Source organism: Panthera onca, chromosome A2 (genome assembly GCF_046562875.1).
Source record: "Panthera onca isolate mPanOnc1 chromosome A2, mPanOnc1 haplotype 2, whole genome shotgun sequence".
Taxonomy (NCBI): Eukaryota; Metazoa; Chordata; class Mammalia; order Carnivora; family Felidae; genus Panthera; species Panthera onca.
In genome coordinates this window covers 43,561,552-43,587,918 of record NC_138340.1, presented here as the reverse complement: position 1 = coordinate 43,587,918, position 26,367 = coordinate 43,561,552, and the positions used below count along the sequence as shown (strand labels likewise).

At 36.4% G+C, this 26,367-nt stretch overlaps 1 protein-coding gene across 2 annotated transcripts in view; it reads right to left on the bottom strand.

Moving 5' to 3' along the window:
- CNTN6 (contactin 6) overlaps positions 1 to 26,367 on the bottom strand; it is a 283,185-nt gene that overhangs the window by 64,797 nt on the left and 192,021 nt on the right. For both annotated transcript variants that reach the window (XM_060631587.3, XM_078442810.2), the window contains exons 8-11: positions 17,692 to 17,876; positions 13,835 to 13,971; positions 12,217 to 12,346; positions 10,081 to 10,231 (exon numbers count right to left, since the gene is read on the bottom strand). In XM_060631587.3, the coding sequence (XP_060487570.2) occupies positions 10,081 to 10,231; positions 12,217 to 12,346; positions 13,835 to 13,971; positions 17,692 to 17,876 (603 nt within the window). The remainder of the gene's footprint in view (positions 1 to 10,080; positions 10,232 to 12,216; positions 12,347 to 13,834; positions 13,972 to 17,691; positions 17,877 to 26,367) is intronic.

The following is a 26,367-nucleotide window of genomic DNA, read 5'->3' as shown; positions in this document are numbered from 1 at the left end:
TATCACTGTTTTTAGAAGAGTTTTAGTCTTAACTAAAAAAAAATGAATAAGTAATGTATATAGTATGATGTTCTGCTTTTGGCTCCACAGATGGACACTGCATTACATCGGAAAACTAACTAAAGGCCTACCTGGTGGTACTGAAGATTACACAAAACTTTGGAGTCAGATCTTCCTGGAAGTGAACGCATTTCTATGATTAAAAGTGTGTAACTTTAGCTGTGATGTTTAACTTCACTAAGCCTTAGTTCTAACCACCTAAAAAATATAAACAAATAACACACCCCTCATAGGCATCTTTTAAAAGTAAATGAAATGATGTCTCTAACATCCCAACACACTACCCACACTACCCATACCCAGTATGGATAGGTACTCCATAAGTTGATATTATTACTACTACTATTATTGTTATTATTTGAGGAGACTCAGGGTCAACAATGAGAAAACCGGATTTCTGACTGTATTTGTTAATTTAACCTTAGAAGGAAAACAAAAATGTGTATATTTAAGTATACCTAAGCACCCCTAAGCAGTCAAAGAGTCAACCATTGGATGGCTCTCAAAATGATTTGTGTCTGTACTTGTAGGAATTATATCCTGCAAGGAGGAAGGTAGGTGCATATCCAAACCTTTCAACCGGCATCATGTGTGACACTGTCTATGTGGTAAGACAGACACATAATCAACCTGTTTTCCGCACCTTTGTTTTCTAGGAAAAGTTCCTCTCTACACTTCAAGGGTCATTTCATGTCCCTCCAACCTGCTGAGGCCTTTTCTGAAAGGCTGTAAGCTGAGTCAGTCCTCACCATCTTTTGTCTGTGATAACACACACCCCCGTTGCACTGGAGCTATTGACCTGTCTGCTTCCCCCACAAGACTCAGAGCTCATTCAAATTTATAAACCCAGAATTTTTTCACAAGGCCTGTCAAAGTGGTTTGCAACTGTGCATATAAATAAATGAATAGTTTGACAAGTCACACTTGAGAATCAGATTTGTCACTCCAAATCAGCAATTCTCTAACTGTGCTCTCAGAAAATATAGGGGCTTCTCAGGGCACACTACGGGCTGCTGGAAGGAAGGCAGCTTATGGCTGAGGGAAAGTGGGCGGGGCATTGAGAGGGGCTCTGGGTCTCCCTCTTGGACATTAGTCAGATTGGTTCACTATTAGCTGTTTTATGAAATGGGCTCTAGCATTAGCTTCCTTTGGAAACAAAACAAGAACACCTGCCCTGCCAAAAACAAAACAAAACAAAACAAAACAAAACAACAACAACAACAACAACAACAACAACAAACCCAATTCTACTATGGGAAAAAAAGAAAAAAAGATAAAGGAAAATGGGAAATAATAGCCAGTGACTAAAAAAAAAAAAAAAAAAAAATGCTCTGACAAGCCTCACTCTTCATTGTGAAGATATTAACAAGACTGACTTTCACACAGTTGGTTGGGCTTTTATTTCTTCAACTGGATCATAATTTCTACAAGACAGCAATTCTATCCATCCCATTTATTTCTATTGATTTACGTTCTAGATGTCCACCAGCATGGATGAAAAGGTGTGGGTGTAGCAAATACCTGTAGAGCAACCATTTCATTTCTAAGTAAGTAGCATTGTATTTTAAGCACATCAAGTAATCACTTCTTTCCACAAACGTCAAACTAAGAACAAAAGGTCATTTGTGTAAATTGCACTAATAACTGACCTTTTCTTCCTATAAAATTATTGCTGCTGAATATTTATGTAAATTTTGGAGGATATAAATGTCACTCAGAAATTAGAAGCACGCATTAAAGTAAGTGGATACCATTCCATGGCCAATTGTATTCATGTTTCCAAACAGTAACTGAACTAAGGACTTCTATCTCCTTGGCAGGGAGATAAGACAAAGAATCAAGCACTTTAAATAGGAAGCAAAGTTCTGGGGGGAAAGGAGATACAATGAAGTTTCTATTTTTCAAGCAGTATGTTTGCATCAAACCAGTGTTTCTCTAAGGGGTGTTCAAAAGTCTCAGCTTCTCCTCAGAGAAGAGGGGGTGAACTTACAATAAAAATGCAGATTCCTCAGCCCCGCTTCATACCCAGTGACTGAAAATCTTGGACACGGCTCTGGGATCTGCATTTTTCACAAGGTTCTTATACATGATCAAGTTTGAAGCCTACTGATACAGACTACAAATTCAAACTCTACAATGAATCTTATATATTTTTCGACATAAGGTACGGTACAAGAATATAAGGTGCTATTTATTTGGGGAACTATTTTGCTTGGTCATATTTTCCCTTGGTTTAAAGCTACAGGATGGTGTTACCCATCATTAAAACATTTTAAATAGGGAACCAGACCAGTAAGAGTCTAACCCAAGGCAGTGGTGTAAAACAGCACACACTCAGCTGGGCAGGATGAGTTTAAAGGCAGGCTTTACATCTTTAATGAACCAGAGCTTTCTCTGACCATGGCAGGCAGGTGGTTTCACATGCACTCTGCTGAAGGGTCAGTGCACCAGACCGGTAGAGGCCAGTGGGGATAAAGAAAGAAGGATTGGATGCAAGAGGAAAAAAATGAGGGCAAGACTGACAGGGGCGCACAGGATTTCAGCTTGTTAAATCTTTGCGTGACAGAGGCAAGAGTATCAGATGGCTCTTGACATCTTTAGCATGTATTCCCTTGGAAAGGCTCACCTTAACAAGGCTCTCAGGAGTTGAGTAGGAACAATTTAAAATTTTATTACATAGAAGCAGCACAGAAGGGAGATTGTAATAAGCCTGGCATTATGCAGACTGTCATTCTTCCTTAAACATGGGACCATATGGTTCATTTGCCTATTTGATACTCATGCTACCTGATGTACTAAGCACTATTACATTAAGTAGTTGGTGATACGAAATAAAATTAGGTTTATTTGCTTGTTCCATTAGGAAGCTTTGCAAGGAGGAGGAAGAGATAGAGAAGCCTGTGTGCTGGTGACAACATTCTTGTTAAAGTTGCACTGAATAGACTTGTGTGGAGGGGATATTTTATGAAGGTTGAGCACTTGAGGATAAATGTAAAGGAATAAGGTAAAGTGGTGATAGAGAAAGGAGACATTGAAAGATACATAGAGAAGGGTCAAACAGGAAGGAGGCATCATATCACTGGCTCTCTTGCATCCAGGCGGACAGACCCCCATTAGGTGATAACCCAAAAGGTGAGATGGTTGTAAAAAGGCTCCCGGGAAAAGCAGAATGGTGGCAAAATGTTGGGCAATGGCCTATGTAACCAAAGGAACTACTCTGTCTAGCTAGTTTAGCAAAGAGTGGAATGAAGACAAACTAATTTTTATTCTGTTCATCTTCTGTGTCAATACGCTAAGTAAGGGCTTTCAAGTAGATCCTCCCAAGGGTACTCTTTTTGCTCATGAAGAGAAGAAAGATGACACTACTTGCTCAAGAACCACTGATTCTATCTTGGCACAGAGAATACCCTGTTTCTCTTACCTTCTTTCTCTTCATCTCCTACTCACTCATCTCTACTTCCTCTTTCCTACTCATTCACTGCCATTTTTGACTTACCCCCCTTCCTCCACCCAGCACTTCCTCACAAAGGACTACTGTGTTAAGAGGGAGAGCTCAGGGCGTTGGAGCGCTATGCAGTTGGAAGTGGGCCTGCCAGGTGTGGGGCTCGAAGGCAAAAATACTGAATAAGCTCCATTACTAGATTCCATGCTACCTAAGGGATTCATATGTTCCCAAAAGGTATATGTACTGTGTCAAGGGCCCAGGGCCACACAGGGTTTCAGAGTATCAGTATTAGAGAATAAAGCACACAAAATTCATGGATGTGAGAAGGTCTGTTTGTAACTCTCCCTCCCTCCTTCTCTCTCTCTCTCTCTCTCTCCCTCTCTCTCTGCCCCCCCCCCTTTCCAACCCCAAGTGGATAGAGGTAATAAAATTGGTTCTAGGAGTTCACCAGTCCTCTGATATCAAGTCTGGGAAATATAATCACATTCTAAGACCAACTGCCAAGGGCTAGAACCTCTACTTTTCAGTTTGATAGTCAGTGAATCTCCAAGTATCTTTTTATTCAGCTCTTTGAGATTACCAGGGTAAAGGTAGTAGAAAAGTAACCATATGTAACTATGTGACAACTTTGTTCCTCAGGAATGTATCTGCATATGAAAAAAGTGTACTTTAATTTTAAGATATATAATGTATCTGATATACTGCCTGACTTATAGAAAGTGTTTAAAATGGTTATTTTCATTATTAATGACCATTTGTCTGCTATATAACAGGATTTTATTTTGTTTTCTTTTGCTTTATTTTATTTTATCTTAGGAAATGAGAGAGAAATGTGTATTTTTCTTTCCTTTCCTTTTGTTTTTTAGAACAATGAAGAAATGTGGTGGATTATTTATTAATTCAATTATATTTCAATAATGGGAAAAACATTCTATCTCTTTATTTTTATTGTTCAGAGATTTTATGCACACTCTGACCAAATCCCAGGTGGTTTAGGCACTGTATTTAATGCTGCCTGTCAGAGGACAACTTTGAGCTGTCTGTCCAGCAGGTTAACATTTCCTATTAAATTTACGAGGTGATCCCTGAGCAGATAGCCAGCAGTCGCTGAGCACAAGGAGATAAATAAATCTAGGCCTTTGATTTCTGTCAGTTCACTTGCTAAGTGGATCCATGAGGAAAAAAAAGAAGCGATTAATCAAACTTAGCCGATGTGAAATTGATTCCCTCAGTTGCCTCAGAATGCCTTGCAGAGATACCTTTGTGGGTTTTACCCTGGCTGGTAGAGGTAAGAATGTGTAACTGGGATTTGCATGAAGATTAAGATAACAGCAATAAATGCACCCGATAGCAGTAGAGTATAGAGATCACCCAGCCTTTCCACAGATACCACCAACTGAGTCTCATAGAACCATGTGGGAGAGACAAGTACTATTTTCTCTAAGTGAGAACTAGTGAAGTTAAACGACTTGCTAGAAGTTATCAACTACATGAGGGGTAGGGTTGGGACTTGAACCCAGACCCTCTGACTCCCAATAACTTCAAAGACAAACACTTTCTTACGAAAGGATATTATGTGTCACATATTTGACTCGCTTAACATTTTACCCACCACACCTAGTCCAGTGTTTGGAACAAAATAGGTGCTCATTAAATATTTACAGACTAAATGAACACATCATGGGCCTATTAATTATTAAGTACGTTTTTGGTTTAAATGCAAAATGTCTTAAGTCAGGCAGATATGAACAACCCAAAGTAAATGTTACCTTTCATTGATTTAGCAACACAGAAAATATTTATTGAATGTCTATTATGTCCCAGGTTTGAGCTGGGTGCTGGGCATATAATGGTGAAGGAAACAGTGGTTCTCACCACGCTGTGGTGCTACAGTGTGGCTGCTAGGGCTCTCTAACCTCTGAATCCACCCAATGAGATAATTTTAGCTGTTTTGAACAATTTAAAGCAATCACCATGTCTGGCTCAATCGCTTGGCCACCTGAGGAAACCAGCGCAATACATAGAAAATTGTAAGTATGATAGCAGCTGCAATTTTAACCTGGCACACTAATGTTTTGCATTGATTTCTATTTCTATTTCTAATATATAAACCCTATTCTGGCAGTCACTACATGGGTATAGGGTTTAATATTTCTTAAAGTTGTTTTGATTGTATTTCACCTTAAATAAATCCAGAGAACAGTCACCTCAAAGGAAAAAAAGAGAGCGAGAGAGAGAGAATATGCTAGTGGTTGTATACAAGGTCAGGCCACTCATCAGTGACAGAACTGGGACCAAAATCCCCGTTTTCTTTTTGTTGTTGTTGTTATTTTTAAGTTTTTAATGTTTATTTTTGAAGGAGAGAGAATGAGTGGGAGAGGGGCAGAGAGAGAGGGAGACACAGAATTCAAAGCAGGCTCCAGGCTCTGAGCTGTCAGTACAGAGCCCAACACGGGGCTCGAACTCATAATCTGTGAGATCATGACCTGAGTGAATGCAGTCACCCAACCGACGGAGCCACCCAAGCACCCCAAAATCCCCATTTTCTAATTCCCAATGCAGGATTCTTTGCAACACATGCCCGTTTTCACCACAGGAACGTACCTCTGCTTCTGTTCAGTTTAGGTGTTATTGCTAAATGACTTGTAGCTACAAAAAGAATGAAGTAGATGTCTTAAGACCATACATTCCCAGCAGGAAACCAGGAAGCCTGTGGACTGTAATGCCATCTATCTATTTTCAGATGTAGGAAAACTTTTCTACTTGGACAGTCTGCCATGAATACAAGTACTTATAAAGACAGAAGTCATAAAAGAGTCAAGACTTCAACTGAAGCACACAGGCCAATAAGAAACATATTAATTATATTTAGAATTCTTGCTTGATCTGAATTACCAACACGTGAAAGTAGGTTAAATCATGTAATAACAGCCATTCCAAAAATGAAGAATCAAGTATGCTCTCTGTTACCTGTTGAGTGGAATAGACCTGGAAAAAGAGATGGGCAACTTGGCATAGAGTCTAAGCTTTATCATTTACTATATAGGTGATGTATGCTGTCTCATTTCATGTAAGAGTAGAGGAAAGTGTCAAAATATATATATTGCCACCATTTTTTTATAAGTAGGCAATACAGTAAGATTACTTTGAATAGGCTTCTTTAGAGTCCTTTCAACCATCTCTAGGCAGTTACACTTTACTGGAAGCAAGAGTTAGTGACAATGAAATTTCAAAGGAGACAGCTCCGTATACAAGTTTTATAACAGAAAGTAAAAATGTGCATTTTCCCACACAGGTCAAGAACTAAAAACTATTCCTACTTGGGATCATTGTAAACATTTAAGTTGTTGTCCATATGTGGCTTTTTAAACCTTTCTATGTGTACAGCTGTGTCATGTTTTAACAAAGGTATGAAAGGGTAGGAATTATATTTATGTTTCTACTGAAGTGAAATAAGCAGTCTGGCATGGCATTTCGAAATGTACACTGGGATTCAGTGTTTCTGTCTTTGAATTTAGGATCTAGCTCTGTAAAACTCCTTCCTACTCTCCTTCCTTCCTTCATTTGTTCCTTCCTTCTCTAATTTTTACCTTCAACTTCTTTGGAAATCCCCGTGATGAGACTAGAAAAAACCCATTAAGTCAACACAAATAGAAACACAGATGCAGTATTTCCCAAAAAGCAGCATGAAGCCATGCATTCAATGAAACCAGTCAGGTCAGAAGGCAATAGAAGTAGGGACAGGACAGGGATCATGCAGAGACACAAAGTCTCACGGATGGCTGTATGACCTTTGCAAATTACTGCTTAAGGTAATCTAGAACTGGCAGAGATACACCTCTGTAATTACTACGTACTTCTGCGGCTCAGATTTATTTATTTTTTTTCAATTTTTCAAGACGTGTGCTCAGGAGAAAATTCTTTTTGTTTCTTTTCTTTTATTGAAACCTGTAATGAAGTCCTATAGCAATGAGAGAACGAAATTAGAGAAGAAGCATCTGTGAATAGAAATCACACAGATCACTCCTTTAATTATAGTGAGACACGGGGTGCCTGGGTGGCTCAGTCGTATGAGCGTCTGACTTCATCTCAGGTCATGATCTTGTGGTTGAGAGTTTGAGCCCCAAGTTGGGCTCTATGCTAACAGCTCAGAGCCTGGGGCCTACTTCAGATTCCATATCTCCCTCTCTCTGCACCCTCCCGCTCCCCTGTCACTCAATGCTCTGTCTTGCTCTGTCTCAAAAATAAATATAAACATTAAAAAAATTAATTATAGTGAGACAATGCTTATTCTGATATGCTCTTAGTGATTATTCAAAAGATGAAAAGGTCCCACATTCATTCTAGATGGGACAAAACAAAACATAAACCTGAAAAGTCATTTCAAAGCAGTTTCCCTCCAACCTCTCATTTCCTTACTTTACTTATTTATTTATTTATTTATTTATTTATTTATTTCCTTACTTTATTCAAATATTCTTCCTTCTCTTTCTCCTCCCCACATACATAGTGTTTAAGTGTTTAACGTTTATAGAAAGTAAACAACACTCATTCCTGCTCCTTATGTGAGGACTTTGAGTCACTTTAGGAAATGAAGTAATCGATTTGTCCCAACTCTCAGTACAAAGTGCTGCATTGGATACTTTGGTATCTCTTGAGTCTTCTAATTCTACAGCAGTGTCTTCGAACCTCAATTAGGTTTTAGGAATCAAAGAGGAATCATTTAAAAGGAATCCACATCCAAAGCTGTTGAGAATACCTGCAGTGATCTCCTAGGCAGTCTACACAGAGGAAGGAGCCCAGTCAGGGCTAGGGAAACAGATTTCCCCTTCATCAATCTTTTCCCCTTGGCTTTGAAGCTTCTGCTCTTATGTCGCAAGGCATCTTGTCCAGAAGAGCTTTTCTCTAAAGCTAGTGACGTCTTATATATTCATCCTTTTTGACACATTCATTCATTCCACAGATATTTATTGAGTTTAGGTTCTATACCAAAGGCACAGGGCATGCACAGACAGATTTGACAAAATCCCTGTCCTGGGAAAAGCTTCAGTGTAGGGCTATAGAGACCACTGGAGACAGGGGACAGCAAGGAATGGGAGTGCCCTAGAAAGGTCTTTATCTTGTCTATCTTGTCATGTCAGGAGAGCGTCTTCAAGGCTCCAGATATAACCCTGATAGCACTCTATACCATCTGCTCTTCTTGTTTGTTTTAACCCCCTTTTCTCTCTCTCTTGACTACAAAGGCAGTCCTAGATCAGAAATAAAAATGGCATCCCTGCCTCCAGCCCATGACATTTTTACTGGCTCAGAAGATTCAATGCCAAAACCCAGATTTCTAGCTTTTCTGGAAATGTTTGAAGTTCTACAACCCTGTCTCAAGTTCTATCTTCCCACAAAAAAAATGTCTACCTAAACTTGGAGTGACTATCTAGTTTTGTGTAGAATTCACTCTCCAGACCTGTCTCATACTCTGGCAACCACCATATCTCCATATCTTATCATACATCATGCTTCAGCTGTCCTTTTTCTTTTCTTATAAATGTTTTTTAATGTTTATTTTTTGAGAGAAAGAGAGAGACAGAGTGCCAGCAGAGGAGGGGCAGAGAGAGAGGAAGACACAGAATCTGAAGCAGGCTCCAGACTCTGAGCTGCCAGCACAGAGCCTGACGTGGGGCTTGAACCCACAAACCATGATATCATGACCTGAGCTGAAGTCGGACACTTAACTGACTAAGCCACCCAGGTGTCCCTGTCCTTTTTTTTGCATGGCCTGTCTTGTTCATTTATGTTACTGGACTAGTAGGCTATGCATATGAGTTAATGACACATATGATCTGACAAAGAGCTCACTGAAACATTTTCCTATGTTCAGCACAGTGGCTCATGCAGGGTAGTATTCCACTGCACATCTGGTCACACGGTAACACGCACGGGTCATTCCAATAGAGCCACACATATTGCCTAGTCATCCCTAGGTATACAAGGTTCTATAGTACAATGCAGCAAAATTTATTCTAAGTAGAGAAAAACACCTGTTTTGCTCTGTCTAAACTCTCATAGAAAACATGCCAGTGCTGATCCAGGATTTCTCAATCACATCTAGAACAGAAGGAAACCTCTTTTCTTTCTCTACAGGAACCTCTCTACATTTTTTTTTTTTTCATGTGGAGAATTCATTTTGTCATGGGGCGAACACCTGTGTGACTATTTAAAAACCACAACACCAGGTGTGTGAGTATAAGTGTCTTTCTCTTTTATGTAATGCTCTTCTCACTGATTTCTCAGCAGGCTGGGTCAGGAAGAAGCTGCAAGCTGAATATAGAAAAAAAGGTCTTAAAGGATTTTTTAAAATATGTCTATTACAAGTGCATGCACTAAATATGTTGCAGCAAAATTATGCAAATAGGTCTTAAGTTTGTAAGATTCTTTAGTTTTTGCTGCCATGTGAAAATGTTTGGTATCTGTGAGTACCCAGTTGCAAGCTTACCCTAAGGGAGAGGATTTAGAAGACTTAGATTTGGAAGACGTTATACGGCAAAATATCTCAAAATATGAAACAAAAGAGATCTATTTACCTTTTGCTCTGTCTCAGGCTCTCCATTCCTCTTTTCCAGGAGATAGCTGCCCTAGGAAAAGCAGTTGGTTTGCATTCGATAGTGATATCCCCACCAACTTGCACAACTGAAGTTTTTTTAAGAGGATTCTTAGAGAAATCAGGAGCTGAGGCTAAAAACAAAATTAAAACCAAATTGTTAAGTTAGCCACTTAATTAACACGTGGTAACCTGATGGTGTAGTATACGAGACAGGATTTAAGGTTAACACGCAGAGCTTTTTTCAAGCTATTCTGCTCAGGTTGTTCTGGGACAAGTTACCAATTTAGCATCTTGGAGTTCTATTTTCATTTGAAAAATGAAGATGACAACAGATAATTACTTCAGAAATTTACTGAGGAGATTAAATGAGATAACATCTGTAAAGAACTCTAGCATAGTGCCTGGCACAAAGTATGTGTTCAATAAATGTAATTTATTTTTGTTTTGGTTCTAGTCATTGAAATAACAAAGGGCAATCAGGGCAGGGGAAGAACCAAGTTACAAAGAGCCACATTCTAAATCGTGTTTACAACAAAGAGGGTGAAGGTTGTCCCATAAGAGAGAGAAGAAGAGACTTTAACCCTGATTAGGGAAATCATTAAATCTCTTCCAGTCAAGGTAATGATCCTAAATGGGAAATATAAAATATCACTGAAATAAAGCAGAAATACTCTATCACTTTGTCAGATTTATTCAGGCAAGCCATTAACCAGCTAAATGGAAATACTCTGCCTTCGGTAGAAGCAGGCAAGCTGAGCAGATTTTTTTTTTTTAAATGTCAGTTTCAACTTTGTCCCCACTCAATAAATGTTGAACAAATACTAATTCATGTGGGTGAGAAATTATTAGACTGCCTGGATGTATCTGAGTCTTTCCAGCTTCATGAATGTGGGAAGCCATGTGTCCAATCCTCACTCCTAGCTTGAAGTCTAAGTGGGCTGAAATTCCTTGAGATATGCCATGCTCTCTTGTTTCTGGGCATTTAAAGTATTGCTTCTCTTTACTGACTTGTGCATGCTTTTTCTACGGATCTCAGGCTTCAAGAGAACATCCTCAATTTAGGTTATTTTCAGCTTGTCATGAAGTCTGATAACACCTTCTCAGTTATTCACCATAATAATCATATTTTAAAATTTAGCTTTTTTTCCTCAGTGAAACTATAGGTTCTATGAAAGTAAAGATCACTTAAGTATTGATAATTATATCTTTACTACTTACTACACAATAACTTTTCAATAAATAGTAGTGATTGGAAGAATAAACAAATCAATGGCCATTGTCCATAAGCTTATGAAACCTTGTCTCTTTGCTTGATCCTTCCTCTCTCATTCCATTTCTTCCTACCATTAAGAAAACTTTGTGCTAAAAGAGACTGGTGGGTTGTTTGTTGTAACACACACCACTGAGAATATCATTCTTGAACTGCTTCTATCCCAAATTTTCCACTACAAGGACTCATCTTCCCAGCTTTCCTTGAGGTCTGGGTGGTCTTGTGGCAGGGTTCTAGCCATTGTCATAAAATGATTTTACTGTAAGGATGCACAAAAATTTTGTATTTTCTAATGAGAGGGATAGATTTGGTCACTTTTGTCCCTTCCCTCTCCTTCTCCCTTAAGTATGGATTTTATTCCTGTAGCTAGAGCAGTCACTCCCTCAAGGCTACAAGCATGAGGGAAAATTTAAAGGATAATATTATCAATCACGGTGCTGTGGTTCAGTTACCACTCCTGAAATTCCTGTTAAAAGATAAAATAAATACCTGCTTAAATCACTATAAATTGAGATTTTCTTTTCCTAATTTTTGTTTGTTAGCAGTTGAAACACTCCTAAAGGATAATTTTGAGTTGTACTCAACCCATGTGCTACGATCAGCTTTGGAGGACCCTTGTTCTGGCTTGGATGTACTCAACAGCAGACTTCTCTGGAAGCACTAATGTATTGCTCAAGAAGAATAATGATTTTCACCCTGCCTTTTTTTTATAGTTAATTTAGACATTTCCCATTATTTCAATGGAAAGCAATCTCTAATTTACAGAAAACTTGGGTTGATACTATGTATAATCATAGCTCACTAAAATGTCATTTTGAATTTTTCGGTTATAAATGAATGACTTACCTAATACTCTCAATTCTGCATTTGCATAAATTATCTGATATTTGTTTTCTGCAGCACACTGGTAGACACCAGAATCTGACACATTCAGCATAGTTATGATAAGTGTCCCGTTTTCTATTTGAATTCTTTCCTAATAAAAGAAAAGCCACATAAAGATGTTAGTGTGTTAATGTAGGCACTCTCTTAACCAGAATACACTATTAAACATTGGTACATTTCTACAATATATGATATTTTGGTGCATGAGAACTGATGTTTATGAAGATGGAGCTTAATATACTGCCAGATTCCGAGCAGCTTTTTGAAGTTAAAAAAAGAAATATCCTTCCTATAATTTTAGTAGTTAGTATATTGTACGTTCTCTCATTTCTTTGAAAATTGGCATTGTCTGCATAGAATGTATGTTAACTCTGTTATATGGTATATAAAATAATTTGGATGATTCTAGCCTTCCAATTATTTCAGGAAATAGGGCTAATAATAATGTTAGACATGAATATAATGATTAGAAATATCCTTGGCTTTCCATCATAAGGTCTCCCAAAGACCTGAAATGTGATGGCTTGGTAGTTCTAATTGGAGGAGCTAAATTCTCCTTTTCTGAAGCCTACCATAGTATGCTGAAACAGCCAAATCTGTTACAGAGTCCCATTTGGAGTAGAGAAATACAATTTTGAGTGCACATAATGAAATAGCTTAATAGAGCAAATATAATTTAAAAAAAAATATTTCAGTATACCTATTACCATCCTTTAAAGATAATGAAAGTAGGCTGGAAGAAACAGAAAATGTTCTATGCAAAAAGGCATTCAGGAAGAAAATTTCACTAAAACCAAAACAAAGAAGAGCATTATTTTCATCTTCTAAACACTAGATGTTCTTTGTGGCCCAAGCTGTGCCTACAAGTACAAAGTAAAAGGGAGAATTAACACAATTATTTGGATAATGTGATGGGGGGGGGGGAGCCAATTTTGTCTCATTTTCAGTATACTGTACAATAAAGTATGCTCCAAATTGAAAAATGTGGATAATTGCCTCAGTTCTCCACATCCTATGGGTTTAGAGTCATTAGTTTTTGTAAAAGCCAGATAGTGGTTAATGTTTAAGAGCTTGGATTCCATAATCAGATTATGTTTAAAACAAATTCTAATATTTACTAGCTACTGTGTGACTTTGGACAAGTGACCTAACCTGTCTGAAACCAATTTTCTTCATCTATGGAAGAAATAATACTAGCATCTCTCTCATAAAATTGTCATGAGGATACAAAAAAAACGCATGGAAAAATATTTACATAGGACCAGGCTCATACAACAGTTTAGTGGATGTTAATTAAGATGGTGATGGTGATGATGATATCTGAATATGGATCTATCACTGAGTAGTGTGTGACCTTATGCAAGTTGTCCTCTCTACCCTTAATTTTTTCATTTGAAAAATGGGGATAATATTAATAGCTACTTTGAGCTTATTTAAGTACTAAATAAATTAGTGTATGTGAGGAGTATACTGCCTTTCCTAGCACCTACTAAGCATCCCATAAACATTAGCTGTTACTGGTAGTAAAAAAATTTCCCTAGGAGATAGGTGAAATTTTAATATCAACATAGTTGCTTACCTCTGGAGTGAGGCGTTCACCATTCTTTAACCAAGTGTACCAAGGATTTGGCTTTCCACTAGCTTTGCATTCCCAAAACAAACTGTCATAGATAGACAGGTAAGTATTTTGGATTTTTTGTTCCCATTCTGGTGGGGCTGTTTCAAAAACAGATAAGAATAACTACTTGGCAAGTCAATTATCCAAAACATTGCACAACATTCCAAGGACTATAGAAAGCAGAAGGACAAAGCTAACTGGGTCCAATTGTACTGAAAACACACGATTGAGGGAAGGGAAATGTAGAAGCCTCAATGTGGAACAACAGAAATCTTGTAAATATCAGTGGTCCTTCGGCATAAGATAAATGTTTGCCATTTGTCATTGTGATGTCCCTTTATAGCAACTTGGGAGTTGTAGGAAAACGTCCAAATGCAGAACAAGGCCAGAGAATAATTTCATGGTAAATATTAGTACATAGGTCAAGTTAGAAAATGTATACTAAATCAGAACCCACTGTGAGCAAAGGCCCATGATTATATTTGGTTTGAACTAACTAAAAGGAAGTTTATCTATATCAGACATAATTACAATTCAATAGCTTGAAGCACAATTCAAATATGAGCCTTATCACATTTTAGGAGGATTAGAGTCCAATTTTTTTTCCCCAACATAAAACTCTTGATAGGAAATGAGAACTTTCGAGTTTTATTTAAGCTCAGCACCTAAATTTAATCCTGGGCATCCATTATCCAAAACCTTATTTTGTAATATGACCAAGTTCTACATTGTACTGAGGCAAAAAAAAAAACCCAACTGGTTTAATTAACGTTAAAGTGTTATTTAGGTGTCAGGTAGTATTATCCTTACTATAATTCATAGAAACAGGTGGGGTGTAAATTAAATGTTCTTTCATAAAATGACAGGAGGCTGCCTGGCTGTATCATTTATCCCTCTTTTATTTAGGTCTGTCCTCAGATACGTAGGAGTGAATGCAATTTCTTTCGAAATTGCAGGCTTTTATAAGCTAGATATGTAATTGCAGTTAATTCTCCCTCTAGTCATTTGTAGAGATGTTTGCAGACATGTGAGACAACCTGCTCGAGAAGACATAGTTAAAAAACAGAGAAGCCAAACTTTGAACCCTGAAAGCAGAGCCTAAGTTAAGGGGTCATGTTCATTTTGCCTGTTAGGAATGCCAGCCCAAAGATAAGGCATCAGGAAGAGGAAGAGTCTACAGGGAAGGAAAGAGGCAATGCAAGGGTCAGTTATTAAGTTAGCCACCAAGATGGGCCACTGTTACTTGATCCTCTGTGAACTTCTAAGGGGTCTTTACAACTGCCTACTGAGGAAAAGGAAGAGGAAGTATTTATTCATTGGCTTCTGTCCACCGTCATTCAAGGTTAGTATAGATGTTCTATATTAGCAGACCCAGGTTGTGTGCACCGAAGTGCTGAGTAGGCTCTAAGAGAACAAAGAAAACCGAAGGAGGAAACAAGGGACTTGGTGTGGCACCTGAGACAAGACTCTATCAGGTTATACCTACAAAACCTAGAGCTGGTGACTGTAGCAGTGGCTGGAGAAAGAAGTGTGACTGAGAGTCTTTGAAAGTTGTACGAGTATGTCTGACTTCCAGGGTTTTCCCATTGCAACATCTGCTTCCACTAAGATAAAAGGTCCTTCAGAGAGCTGGTCACTGAGAAGAAGGAATCATGATGTCTCACTGTAGTAGAAACTAAGCCTGGAATTACCACCTGTGGAAATCGGGACAACTTCCAGTTACAGAATATGATTATCACAGTTTTGAGGGAAAATTAAGGCAAGAGTTAGATGAAGTAGATGTATGGATGAAAGTGAATCATGTTTCTGAATGTTATTAGCAAAATTTTATAATCTGTGAAGATTGTTGAGAAATTTTCTTAACATATGTTTGACCTGGGAAAAGAAATAAATACATATAAAATTCACATAGGTTGTAAAAGTTTGAAATACATATGGTTTTAATGTTTAATGCAATAATTATAACTTTACAATGTATTTATTTTGTTAATACGTAAATTCTTTGCATGCTTCAGATTCTAAACACCAAAGTTTTAAATCTTCAACAATGTAGGAAATGCATGAAACAAAGGACCTAGGATTTCAGGTCAACTATATGGGCTTGGATTTTAGATTTTCTTTCTTTCCCTACTGAGTGATTATGGAAAGTCACTTAACTTCTCTGAATAGGTTTCATTTTCTGTAATGATATTATTGTAATGGTATCATTTTCTATAATGATGATACTTAAAGATTTCTTTTCGAGGTAATAAAGATGGAATATAGAAGAAAAGGGTTCTGAATTTAAACACCGCAATATAATAAAACCGTTTCTTTTCTTAAAATTATCAGGTATTATGTAATTCTCAGGTACTTGAGTCAATACTCTGCTCCTTTGGGAGCATGATAACAAGTAAATCAATAGGTTAATAAGAAGTATAATATTTATCTTATTGACCAATTATCTGTTATTATCCCACAAGGACCATTTGGACTCATTAAATAGCTAATGACAAATATTTCTACTTCTTACTATCATTAAGAATGACATGAATTAATATTTGTAAAATCTGCTGTGTAAGCTAACAGTTTCTATACGGAAAGCACTTTCTTATTGACTTCTGGTTTATAGATACCTTCATTTCCTGTTTAATCACTGGGCTATATCTTTGTCTACTTAATAGAAAAATGAAATCTCTATTAAAAACTAGCCAAAGCTTTTAATATCTTGGTGCCACCCAAAACTCCCAGTCACATCCTTACTATTTTATTTACAATGGATGCTAGATGTGAAAGAATGTTTTAAAAAATACCTGTATATATAGCTACAACTGTAGACGAATAATCAGCAGGATATCATATTCTATATATATAAAATAATACTTTTCATTCAAGGTTAAAATAGGAAATTCTAAAGGAAATGGAAAATAATATAATCAAAGCACAATTTACTCTCCCCACAGGATACTCAATTGCCATTCCTATGAGGTAATTACAATACCTTAGATTTTTCCAGTTATGAAAAAAATACATATTTTCCCCAATTACTTTATCATTGTTTGTAAACATGTCACACAGAAAAGTATTTTTGGTCATGTGTAAATACAGTCTTAAAAAGTTCTCCAGTACTGATATATTAAATTTGGCAAAAATAAGTTAAGAATATCTTAAGGGCACCAAACATTTTGATAATTCTGGGGTATATTTTATGGTTTATTTTCTGTAAAAAAAAAAAAAAAAGAAGCAAACTTTATGCAACTGTATATTTTGGCCTGAATAAAAGAAGACATGAAACCAATTTTTACATAATATTTGCTTTCGTTTGAGATTCTGGTAATTGAGACCAACATATATTTTAAGTGTAGTAATAACATTATTTTTCTATTATCTACATATGAACAGACAAAATCTGGGAAATAGAAACAAATACTGAAAACTACCATTCAGTATTATATTTCTCCTGTCAGTCTCTCCTTTTGTGAATTCTACTTAGGATTATAATTAAGATTGTCATGAGCTGTTGCTGAATGTTTTATGGGAAATATATTGAATTCTATGGTACTTTGTGTTATAAACTTTTATAGCTTTAATGTGACATTGCTGATACTTTCAAGGCAATTATAATAAATAATAGCAAGTAAAGACCATGATGGAATTAAAAGCGTATTTTAAAAATGGTCATGCCCACCTGCCCATCAGTGTATTAAGCATCCTAACCTACACATGTGTCTTCTTTATTTCTCCTATGACATTTTCCACACCATGCTAATGACCTTCACTATCTCCTATGAAAGATATTACCAAAATTTCATATACTTTTTGAAATTCTATTAGCTTACCATAGAAAATGAGTTGACCCTTTGCAAGGTTTCTTCCTCGAAGGTTGCCTGCAATGCACTCATAGAAGCCTTCATCTTCCTGTTGAAAGTTCGGGATTTCAAGAATAGCTTGGGATTTGCTGTACTTGACTTTCCCTGGCAACGGGTTTCCATCCAACCTCCTCCAACTAATATCGGGGACTGGACTAAACAGTTATACCTCATTAGAATAGAAGATGATTTAGTCTTTACGACAGCAGGATAAATTAAGAGTGTCCTTAAGAATAACTCTCAAGGAAAATTTTCCAATCAATCTATTATGTTATGACTACTTTTCAGATCATGCAAGCATTCACCATTCACTCATCCAGCAATTTATAATACTTCTTAAGTGCCTGCTATGTGCAAATCATTGTGCTATTATCAGGAAATAAATCGATGAATAAAATAGATACATTATCTACCCTCATGTTGCTTAAAGACCGGCAGAGAAACATACAATAAATAAATAATAAAAAATAATACATTTGTAAATTGCAGTAACTGCAAAAAGGAAACAGAGTGCAGAAATAGGAACAAGATTTTATCAGTGTAAATATGGTGGTCAGGAAATTCTTTGCGAGCATGTGACATTTAAGAGTAGGCAAGCTTCTTCTATATATTATAGGTTTTAAGATTAAAATACAGTTTGCTCTATAGCTAAATTGGTACTAATACATAACTGAAGACCTCTGTGATGAATGAACTAGACTATCAAGCAGGACCAGTACTATGTAATAGATCTATATAAATTGGGAGTATAGGTTTCATCATCCTCAAAAGAATGTACTCATTTATAACCTATCTAAAATGAAAACCAAAAATAAATAAATAAATAACGTAAAAGATAACTTTACATTGTACCATTAGAATTTGTGGAGTTCCTTTATTTATAGATTTAGCTTAATACCTTATGTCTAATATCTTTAGTCTAATATGAATATCTTTTAAAATAGCAAAATATATTTACAATATCTGAATCGAAGAGCTAACAAAGAGTGATGAATTTAGAAATTCGTGGTGAGAAAGATCTTACTTTTTACAGATATAATATAAAGAAATGCAGGCTACATGTAAAGTTATAGCAGGATTGTAAGATCAGTCCCTAATCTATTTACATTAACATCTTTCCTTTCCTACTGCCAAGTCATTCTTCTTTCCCTAATAGATTTCCAGATGATTTAAATGTTTCTATTCTAAATTTTTAAATTAACAATAATAATGAAAGTAAATCATTTTGCAAAGCCAAATTGTAAACTTTGTCAAAGATACAGGATTTCTTCAAGTTAACAAAAATAATGTGGGGAAACCACCTAATGAAATACAAAGTGGTTGACTACGAGGTGTGGCATTTGAGTAGTAAACAACTGAAGAAAATTGGTGATGGTGACTCAGTAGAGGATTCAAATAAAGCAAAATTGATCAAGTCCAAGGAATTTTTTATTGGCAAACAATGATGGCCCTTCCATTCAAATCAAAGACATAAACAACGTAGAAAGCCATACATGTGCTCCTATAGATTTGCCAGAAAACATATCCCCTAGTCAGTGTGTGATTTGTCTATTCTTCTCAGAATTAGTATATAGTTAAAAACGTGACTTGAATTCTTATAAACACACAAAAAAATAATTATTATGATACACTTAGTTTTTGTCTGTTTAAAAAGACTTTCCACTTACCACAAATTTAGGTTGACATTTTAGTAGAATGGCATATTCCTACCAACAATTAACCTCAGATAACTGGTTTTCTTATATATATTCATTTTATGGAATACAAAACTACAAATAAAAATGAAGTACTAGAAGAAAAATTATTCATATAGGAAGATCTTCACCAAGTCTGGTAAATTTTGTAGTATATGCCCTATCATCTAATTTTTTAAATATATGTTGTACATATGTGAAGACAGTAAAAGTTATTATCTGTGAGTAGTAGGAATATTAATGCCTTTAATTTTCTTCTTTCTGCTTATCTCTATTTTCCATTATTTTTCTACAAAAGCATTCATTATCTATGTAATAAAAATTTCTAAGAAAATTTACTTACAAAGAGAAAAATAAATAGAGGCTCAGATACTTGTCTAAATTCATGATCCTTTCCCATTTTTTTATGACAGTGTACCTCTGAGGTTTATGACCAATACATGAAGAGTATTTAACTAAAAAAAGCTTTTAACTTAAAGCATTCAGACAAAACAAAATCAGTAAAGACAGTATTTCCCAGTTATATAATAGTTCTTTATTTTGATTATGAAAACAGAAGTCAATTTTTAACATAACTATCTAAATCTGAGTCAGTTTGGCATTTAATAAAAATAATTGTAATTATATCACAATAAATAGCTACTGCTTATTAACCACGAACTATGTGCCTGGTATTATGTATGGGTAAAACATGCAAAGATCATTTCATTTACTTTTCCTATAGTTACAGGGCATAAATAGGATTTATTTCCAAGTTTCTTTGCCCTAAAAGCTATGTACTTAATCATAAGGCAATACAGACCCTACAGCTTTTGTAGGATCACCCACGGATTTGGCATTTGTGGTTTTACAGTAGTGGCTCTCCATTTTTTTTTAATTTTTAATGTTTATTCATTTTTTGAGAGGCAGAGAAAGACAGAGTGTGAGTGGGGGAGAGGGAGGGAGGCAGGGAGGGAGGGAGGGAGAGAAAGAGAGAGAGAGAGAGAGAGAAGAGAGAATCCAAAGCAGGATCCAGGCTTGGCACCAGTAGCACAGAGCTGAACACAGGGCTCGAACCCATGAGTGGTGAGATCATGACACTTAACTGACTGAGCCACCCAGGTGCCCCCCCCCACCGCCTTAAAAAAAAAAAAAAAATGTTTATTCAAGTGGCTCGCCATTTTAAGTGTCCAAATTAAGTTGGGGTAAAAAGAACAAGTCCCATCCATCCTAACTATTTCTACTTTCCACAGAAGAACTCAGTGATAGCACCGAAGTCTCTCTGGATATGCTTTTTTCCCTTAATGGATGAAACGGCATATCCATAGAGATATACCTTTCCAATAGAAGTAATGCAGCAGACAATGTCAGTACTCTAATTGTGTGCCTTCTGATCCCTTAGCCACCACAGATTCTGAAGTGCTATTACCCTCAACATTGAGTATCTGTATCTGTTTGTGACAACCACCCTCAAGCTGCTGTAGCTAACTTTTCCTTCAAAGAGGTGAAAGCAGCTAGGTATTTACATATCCCCAGGGACAGCTATCAATCAACAACTGACTAAGTGCTGTGATACAAATATTCTACCTTCCCTGCCCCTGCTGGTGGGCCATCTCTCAGGTGTGAGTCTCTCCAGAGCTCCCATACAGGACTGAGGCAAATTTAACTTCCATGACATTTTGCTTGATACCATACCCTGCTTGGCTACTCTTCCTTCCCTGTCCCACTTCTTCATTCTCCCATGGGTTCTTTCTAAAAACTCTTCTAACCAACCACTTGCAAAAAATTATCCTTTCAAGGTCTGCTTCTTGGAAAACCAATTTAGTAGAATTCCCAATATGCTCTGGCCTTGTTCTACTTTAATTATAACATCGATTTTAAGGAAGCCTTAAATAATTCTCAGTATGGTATGGCTATTAGACACACATAGAAATGGTATTCTGAAGTATTAAACATCAGTGGAATACAAGACCAGAACTAAGCAGTAGAATCCTAGTGGAAAGCCATGGCTGTGGAACATACAAGGTCTAATTTACACCAGAATAATAGCAAAAGGCAAGGGATGTAGAAATGTAGAAGAGACACAAGGCTGAACACAGAGATAAGTTTCTCACATAAAAAAGAACATCTTTTTTTTTTTTTTTTACCTCATTTGGGGGTGGTGTGATAAATCTTCTCCCACAAACCATTTAATTAGGGAGATTATAATATAATCTTCTAACGTAAGATTATTCAATTTTGAAGAAGGGTATAAGAATTAGAGTCCTAAATTCTCAATCGCAGTGGATCCATATTTGATTGGGTCATTGGTTGGTTTCTGTCTGCATTTTGATTTTCCTTTAAAGAGCCTCCTAACTTTACTTCATCTGATTTGAATTGGAAGCATTAGACCTCTGGCTTCAGGAGAGAGCACAAGATAAAGGTCTTGCAGATGCACCATAGTATCTGGGGTTGGTCAATTATGAGAACCAAGACAACCAATCAGAGAAAACAATACTCAATTCTGTGAATGTTTTTGGAAGAGCTGTCGAAAAGAGAATCGTTTTTTTCACTGTGGTTTGCTCAGACAGAATACAAACTTGGAACTTCTAGGCAACAATTTCCTTCCCACCAAATGGAGCAAGTATCTTTGAAAGCTAAAGCTACTACAAAGGCAAGAATCTTGGGATTCTTCACACGCCTAGATCAAGTCATGCCTGATGCCCCCCCCCCCCAAATCTCTCTTTGAACATTTCTGTAAGTCAATACATTTCTTTTTCTTTTTTTTGGCTTAAGCTTGTTTGAGTTGTTTTCTTGATGCTTTCAACCCTCTCCCCTCCGCCCCAACAAAAGACATGACAAATAGATTCTGATGCCTGGATTTAGATGCTGTGTGACTGAATTATACAAAATGGTGGATTGCTGGTGGATCCTGGGTGGCTCAGTTGGTTACGTGTCTGACTCTTGATTTCGGCCTAGGTCATGATCTCATGGTCTGTGCTGACAGTGTAGAGTCTGCTTGGGATTCTCTCTCTCCCCCTCTCTCTGCCCCTCTCCTGCTCATGCATATTGCTCTCTCTCTCTCTCAAAATAAATAAACTTAAAAAAAAAAAACAATATGGTGGACATTACATTTTAAACTCCATACATTAGAATTCTCATGGCAACTACACTATCAAAAAAATCACTCAAATATTTTAAAAGTTTTTTTTTTAAAAAGAAGTCTTATCAACTGTATTTTGTGACTACATTTCATGTTAAAATTACTAATGGGAGAAAAATCAAACAGTTTTATAAGAATTCACAGTTACTAATTAAATGCTGAGATTTTTTTTCAGATTTGTTAAGTCACTGCTAAATGTGAATGCCATGATCCTCCTGATTATCACTGGTAATGTGATATATAGAGACAGAGAGAATAAGTGCAAAACACAGATTACATAAAAATACATATGCATTTTAATCAAAAGTTCCCATTTTGTCCTGAAACTTCTTATGAAGACACTAAATGAACTGCTTTAGATTTCACACCCTCTGTCTTTTCTAAAGGCATCCCAAATGGACAGTGGGTGGGAAGAACTGGGATCTACAAAAAATGAAATTATTTTAGTAATGAGTCTAGTTTGTTAATGCAAGCTCACTTTTCTAAGACATACTGTGCTATGTAAATAATAATAATTATAATAATGAAGCTGTCATAATAGAATACTATTTATGCAGTACAGAGCAGAATACAGCTCTTATCAGCTCCTTATCAGCTATATTTTGTTCCACCTTATAAACATGAATTTTCTCATTTGTGGAATGGGGATTAATAATAGTACATAATTCACAGGATTTTGTGAGGATTAAATGATACAATCCATGTCCCATGTTCAACATGCTGTTTAGCACACATTATACACTACATTTGAGTGTTAATGATAAATTAAGAGAATCATTTAAAATCATTATTATGTTATTGTTATCATTTCAAAAGGAAAAATCCCAGCTGCTATTTATTTATTTATTTTCTGTTCTCTGTTAAGGACTCCATTCACTATGCATTCAACATAAATTGATTTATGAACCATTTGTAAATTAAAAATAGATCTCCACGCTGTCAATGAAACAGGTACACAAACATACCCATATGACTCTAGAAGTAATTTCCTGCTTCTCAGTGCTTTATATATAGGCTGCTAGGATACTGTCCCGGATCATAGGGGTCATGCTTATTTCCTCACCCTGAGGGCAGAGATCTCTCAGGTGAGATACTACATGTTTTGCTGTGAACCACCTTTGTTTTCCAACATGGTTAATCATCTAAGACCATGGTGGGAGGGAGGAAAGGAATTATACAGAGTTCTCCAAAGAGAAACAAGGTCCTGTGTAAGATACCTGAGCATTTTTTGTGAATATTAATACTCATTAACTGAGTGCTTACTATGTACCAGGCATTGTGACAGATGGCTTCCATTTGTCATCTAAGCTAAATACTCAGCTGGCAGCTGTTAACAATTCTAATTACCTTTTTGGAATGGAATTCCCGTTGAGACAGGTAATTTCTGTTAAATTATTGCCTGCCAATTCTCCTCCACTTAGACTTCCAGTACTGGCTAATTTATTGTGATTCACCTTCCAATTCTTTGAGTTACCACCCATTCAATTATAAACACTAGTAGACTACTTCTACTGTGGATTCAGCATTCTCCCTAGGATCTACCTAGTTTGTCCATGTCGGTGATGTTAGTGTTGCAATATTCACTGGCAGTTCATCCTAGTTTAAAATAAGTGGTCTATTTAAAATGCATACTTTATAAATATAAATACATGAAGAACGCCATGGAGCAAGGGGGATCTTTGAGGGGTCTTCAGAATGGAGATTATCGTTAAATCTCTTGAAACTGTGCTGTTACAGAAGGGAAGTCAAAATACATGGTGCTGTCATTATCCTAATGGCAAATATCAGCCATATCTGGCAACATTTTGCTTTTAGCTTCAATCCCTCCTTGTCTTCTTTTTTTTTAAAGTCTTCCCAAATACAATGTAGAAATTTAGCTTGGATATAAAGCTCAATAAATAAAACCAATCTGAAGCAACTCTCTTATCCAAAGTTTCCTCAGACCATAGGTGATGCGCTCACGAGTCTTGTATTTCAAAAGGAGCATTGCAAAAGCCTTTTCTGATTTGGTTACTATTTGCTAAATCAAGTTTCCTGAAATTTCACACTAATGAAATACTACCAAATAATAACAGCAAAGTTTTTTCTCTCTTTCTTTGTTCCTCTGCCCCTCTGGTTTTGTGCTTCTTAAATAAGCATTGCCATAAATAAGGACTTTTACTCCATTCTCTCTCGTCATTATGCTTTTACTGAGAGAGCATCCTGTTAATTTTATCTGAAGACGGAGTATACATTTGTTAACCATCTGGCCTCGTTCCAACCTGAATTGGAAGTTAAATTAAAGCTCTTCACACACTACTAGAAACTGTGCTTCAATTCTATACTATTAGCCCATAAATAGAATTTTCATTACTAGTGCTATTTGAGAAAGTTTATATTTCTCCCGTGGATTTCTTAAACCTCATTATCCACAGCTTAAATCCAGGCTATCCTAAGTTTTTAACTAGAAACTGGTACAGAGAACCAGTTTCCTAAGATGCTTATATTTGGGATTATTCTTAACTTGAACCTCATTTCAGAAAATCCTGTCAGTGGCCATTTTTAATCGAAGACAGTGAAGCAGAATAACAAAACCAGCAAAGAGTGCCTTTGTTAAATTTTCAGACTGTTCAGCTAGCTACTTTCATTTCCCCAACTTGAAATATTCATACAAAGAGCTTGGAATGTAAGATTGTCCTATGGGGATACAATGTGGATATGTTCATGAGTTCTGTAGAAAAGCAATCTCAGTGTTACAGAAAAAGGAAAACTTTTTTGTTTTCAGTGATCTAAACGCAGTCATGATCCTGTTCTACTGGTCAGTGTCTATGCCAGGTTTCTCCAAGGGAAAAATTTTATGGTATGCGTGTATTCATCTGGTATTTGACAGTACAGTTGCTGCAGCCAACTGAAAAACTACAAACGGTTTAGTCATAATAGCAATGGTAACAGAGTGGTACTTGCATGTAGGGTAAAAGGACACAGGCAGGTTTTATGTGACTGAATGCAAATTGCCCAATTCTCTGAGCCTCCGCTTTCTCGTATAACTAGAGATAACAATGGGTACATAAAAGGCTTCTTGAGAAGATCAAATAAGGAAATACGAGAATCCACTGTGAAATACAAAGTTTGAACCACAAACAGGGTTTACTAAATTTCCTTATCACCATGATCATCATCACATAGGGACAAGAAGGCTCTATTATTTAAAGATTCCCTAAGAATTTTATTGCCATTTTCTATTCTTTTTAACTAAAGTAAAATAAGTACTAATTTGCACGTGAAACATAAACTGGAGACCAGCATTCCAAGGTGAAAATGATACTGCATTTGGAAGTTAATTAACAGCTTGTCCATAATGTTTTGTCAATACATAATATTAACCCTAAATAAATACTTCTCTGATTGTGTGAACATTATGCTGCTCTAAAGTAAAGAAAATGACACTTCAGTTAAGGTATGTGAGGTTGTGGAAGCCTATGTTCCGTCAAATTTATAGGGCTTGATTTTAGCTCTGATCATAACCATATGCTTTCATATAAAGACATAAAGGAAACATTACATATGGTATGCTAATATATCATCATCCTATCATTAATATATGCAATATGTATTGAACACATATTATATGCCTGGCACTGTGTTAAGTGCCTCAGTGAAACCATTATAACCATACTGTTTGACACAGGATTACTGTTATCCCCAGTACAGAAGTACACAAGGAGACTGGGGCGGAAAAAGGCTGGATAACATATCCAGTATCACACTGTAAACTTAAAATAAAAAGGTATTTGAACCAAAGTGTGTCTTTTCATAGAAACTGAGCTCTAAACCATCATGTTTTCCTTCTCC